The 4,806-nt window shown below is 39.8% G+C and overlaps 1 protein-coding gene across 1 annotated transcript in view; it reads right to left on the minus strand.

Moving 5' to 3' along the window:
- LOC103595256 (neuropilin-1-like) overlaps positions 1–4,806 on the minus strand; it is a gene marked incomplete at its 3' end in the record, with an annotated part of 106,044 nt that overhangs the window by 38,611 nt on the left and 62,627 nt on the right. Inside the window, exon 4 of the mRNA XM_008578613.1 lies at positions 920–1,147. Coding sequence (XP_008576835.1) covers positions 920–1,147 — 228 coding nt within the window. The remainder of the gene's footprint in view (positions 1–919; positions 1,148–4,806) is intronic.

Below are 4,806 nucleotides of genomic sequence, written 5' to 3' on the forward strand. Positions count from 1 at the left end.
TCTCTCTCTCTCTCTCTCTCTCTCTCTCTCTCTCTCTCTCTCTCTCTCTCTCTCTCGAGCTCTCCCCTTTGGTTTGTTTATAGCACTTCTCACCTTCTAAAATTCCATGCACATATTTCATTTATTTTTAATGTGCACTGTTTATTGTAATGTGAAGAATATAAACTCCACAAGGACAGCATCATTGATTGCTTTGCTTACCAAGTAGCTGGGACAGTGCCTGGCACGTTGCAGGTACTCAATAAATATTTTTTAATGTATGAATTAATTTAGATGATAGGAAAAATGAACATAAATGACGTATTGAAATGATTCAAGTTGCCAAAGATAAAAATTCCCTGGACAGCAGACAGGGAATCTGTCTGAATTAGGAATGCCCAAACACTCTCATTCCTTTTCTAAATTTCTAATATTTTTGGTAGCATAATGGATGCATATCTCATCCTTAAAATCTTATCAGGCACTTAACCTCTCTAGTCCTTAGTGTCTGCATTTGTAGAAATGAGTGGTTTGATTTAATTGATCTCTTAAGACCCCATCCTCTGACAGTTTATGAATTAATGGCCAGTACGTAGGTCAGTGAAATGAGCAAAATATTTTAGTCAAGAAAACTGTGTGTTGGTCCCAATTCTGTCATAAAAATAGCTATGAGACCTTGCGTAATCTTTCATGGCATCACGTTCCTTATCTATGAAACAAAGGAATTGGACTAGGTAATTACTAAGGTCTTTTTGAGCTCAAATATATCATCACTGCTCTGCATAAAGAGAGTTGCCATTTTGCTCTGTTTTCCCATTGTCCTTTTCAACTATTTTTGTTTTTTAATGATGCGTAGCATATATTATAACATTTGTAAAAGGATCCCAGTGCCCTTCCCCCAGGGTCTTTCCCTTTTGGGGATGCTTTCGGCCATTCTTACCATCGGGGAATCCATCCCAGATTTCTAGCCGGTCATAGCGACAGAACATCCCCCCTGGAGGATTTGAATCAGGCTCCAGGTCAAAGCTTTCAAATTCCAAGATAATCTCTGACATCTTTGGTGCAAAGATAATGTAAGTGCATTCAAGGCTGTTGGGGTATTTTTCAGGGAATCCGGGGGACTTTATCACTCCACTAGGTGTTGTGTAGTTCTGAGAACATTCGGGACCTATGCATAAAAGAGAAAAAAAGAGCAAAGTGAAAATCCTACTCAAAGAACTTCACCAAGAAATAATCCGGGCAAAGACAGAATATCTTTCTAATAACAGCCCACCATTATAACCACCATCTAACCCATGCGTTACTCAGCCTTTTCACATTAGTGATTGGTATGGAAAGTCAAGTTCAGATTTATTGTGTTCACCTTAGTTTTCCATTTGTGTGGAGCCATTTAAAGACTTCTGCTGTTGCAGCGGGAAAAAATGACAAACATAAAATCACGTGGGAACAATGAATGAGTAGCAGAAAGCTCGGCAGAGCCCTAGAGAAATAATTATAGCCCCTTCAAGCTTAAATCTTTAAATCTTGAGGCTGACAGCTCTTTATTGGTGAAATAGAACATTTACAAAGGCGAGGGAGAGAATTCAGTGGAGGGAGTTTGGGTTTCAGATTCCTACACCAGTGACTCAGTAACTCTGCCAGATGTGACCTATGCCTCTTTGACAAACTAAACGTGAAAGGTAATTCGTACATGTACCCAGGGTGAGTGACTCATTCTGAGTGGTGTTGACACAGGTGTGCCGGTAACGTGTGGCTGCTAGTGAGGGCACGATAAACTGTGATTACAAGCCATGATGCCGGAAGTCACCTGATATCAATGTTGACATCCTAACCTTCTACCAAAGTATCAGATACAGTACAGTATGCCAGTCTAAAGTTGCTTGTTAATAGAAGTGTAATTTCAATAACTGTTCCGTGTTATCAAGACTTCACAAATTATGGTGATTTGTCATTTAAATTGGTTAAGAGCATTCAGGCATATATTGCAAGTTGACTTTATGACTGACTGAATGACCACAATTTCAGTTCATGGTCTGCAGCACTGAATAGGGCAGTAATCACTACACAATTGAAAGACCGCCCGTCTACACCGACATGATCCTATCAACTCTGCCCTCACTGCCAACACTACTGCCAGGATTTTCAAACAGCTTCACTTCGAAGGCTCTCTGTGCATCAGAGATGAAACAATGCTTTTGAATCTCAGGATCAAATTTGGGAATGTTCAGTTCAACAATTCTTTTCCTGCACCACTGTCTCGCTGTGACTTGCAACCAGAAGGGAGTGACCCCTGCCATGGCATGCAAGAATAAAACTTTGAATGAGGTGGTTTGTGGAGATTGTTCTTATCTAAATATTCTCCCAAAGTGCCAAGCAACTAGAGGTAACTTATTAGGCATTCATACAGATTAAATGTAACTAGCAGGTCTCTATTTTTAGTGGCTCAGGTCAGTAAGCTGAATCTCCATCTCAGTGCATCTAGGAGCTTACTGAGAAAAAAAAAAATCAATTGTTTTCTCTCTGTGCATATAATAGATATCCATGGCACTGGAGATGCAGAAGAGGAATACGTGTCAGCTGGGCACAATATACTGGTCTGCAAAGGTCTGGCTTGTTTAAAATATCTCCCTAGCCTCTTGGCTGTGGCTCAGCCTTCACCATGATGGCCTCAAATGCTTATCTATCTGATTCCGGTTAAAAAGTTGTTAACATGCGGCATTTTGCCAGGTCAATTCTAGGTAGAGATTATGAAAAGTGCTGTATTGTGAACGATCTGTTTCTCAGATACTCTCGTGGCTTCTGAGGTGACTGTGACTATGCCAACTGAGTCATTAATTCACAAAGAATATAAATAATATTGGGAACCCTTTAGAATTTTGTTTCCAAGACGTAGGAACAATGAATCTGGTTGCCTTCAACTTCCTCTCTGTGGAAAAAATGCTTTGGCTAGGTCTTTGTAAGGCAAAGCAAACAGCAAGGCTTAATGAAGACACTAGCGTTTGCTCCTTCTCAAAAAGATAAAATTGTCCAGGAGAGATGAAGATTTAATGAGACAGAGGGAAAAACAAAAACAAAAACAAAAACCCAAAAACAGGAATTAAGGGCTTATTTTCAAAACCAGATGGATTTCCGTGCTTTCGCTGTATCCTTGTCATGTCACATACCTTTGGAAACTGTCTCAGGATTTCTAATTAAAAACAAAAACAAAAACCCAAAAACAGGAATTAAGGGCTTATTTTCAAAACCAGATGGATTTCAGTGCTTTCGCTGTATCCTTGTCATGTCACATACCTTTGGAAACTGTCTCAGGATTTCTAATTTTCTAATGTATTTTGACAAAATGTGGGGAAATTCTATGGAAGAGGAACAGATTGAGCACTAGGAGACCTGAGTTCCAGTCCTACCTTCACCGGCTGTGTAGCCTTGGGTGACTATAGACCATTTTTGTTCTCATACTCTGTGCATAACAAATAGGAGTTGGACTTTAAGGTTTGAAAAAAAATTTCTTCTAACTTAAAGACTGTAATTTTCTACCTTCTCCATTATACACCAAAGTTTTTTTCAATATTTTCCTTACTCATTGTTGCATGAATTTGCCACTGCTGAACAAGCACTTCCTCCACAGGGACAGTGGCAGGTGTGGGTAAGGGGAGTGGGTTAGTGAATTCTGCGGTGAGTACACAAGAGACAAACAGCAGGGAGGGCAGGCAGCCCTGTGTGCCCAGGAGCAAAGGAGCTGCTGGTTGACATTATTTGTAAGACCGAGAGTACCTTTGTAAACATTAGAACACCACATTAGTGACAATAAGCGTGGATAATAATAACAGTTAAGATACTCTCATTGGAATTATTATTAAATATACAGACTCTTAATATTTGTAAGACCGAGAGTACCTTTGTAACCATTAGAATGCCACGTTAGTGACAATAAGCATGGATAATAATAACAGTTAAGATACTCTCATTGGAATTATTATTAAATATACAGACTCTTAATCACATAACATATCAAGTGACCAATCCTGCTCTCAATAAATGGCACCCCTGTCCCACACCAAGACCCATAGATGCTCTAGCTTCTTCCAGCATCTGGGTCCGGATGACCCAGGCCAAAGGGAAGGACGGAGAAAGAGTAATAGGTGAGGAGTCTTGGGTCTCCTGGAGTAATTTCCTTAGGCGACTGGGAATAGTTGTAGGGTTGGTGACCCAAGGTTTCAGCACCTGGGAAGAGACATGTAGAAGGGGAAAGTGGGATTCCTGGGGAGAGAATTAGGGTGGTCGAGAAGGTTCCAGGAGGAATGGGAAGCCGAAGGGACTGGTCTTGTTGACTGTCAGGCAAAGATGGTCCTGTAAAAATGCAACCCTAGGGACTCAGAAATGGCCTAAACACCTCTTAGGACTGTAATCTATTGCTCAAAAACCTCAAGGTCAACAAGTGAGAAGTTAATTTCCCAGTTGCATTAAACTAGGATTAGTATAATTCATGTGTTTTGAGGCAACTTGAAATTGCTGCAGTGTGAAAAGAGCGCTATGTTTTCGAAAGAACAGATTCATGGATTCTACAATTCCATTAAATGGCTTTTGAGAAAAACACATTCATAACCTGTATGTATATGCACAAATATATTATATTAATGATTATTTGTGGAGTATAGCAAGTGAAATGAGGGTGGGGGGAAGATGTATTCTATATATTTTTCAGGTTGTACCAATCTAGTTAGAAAACGAAACATGCACGCATGAAGAAATTTAAAAATATTAAGGAGAAACATATTGTTGGTAAGTGGGATGTCTGTGTGTATGTGTCCTGTAAGTTACAGGACACCT

Source organism: Galeopterus variegatus, unplaced genomic scaffold, assembly GCF_000696425.1.
Source record: "Galeopterus variegatus unplaced genomic scaffold, G_variegatus-3.0.2 Scaffold1726, whole genome shotgun sequence".
Classification (NCBI taxonomy): domain Eukaryota; kingdom Metazoa; phylum Chordata; class Mammalia; order Dermoptera; family Cynocephalidae; genus Galeopterus; species Galeopterus variegatus.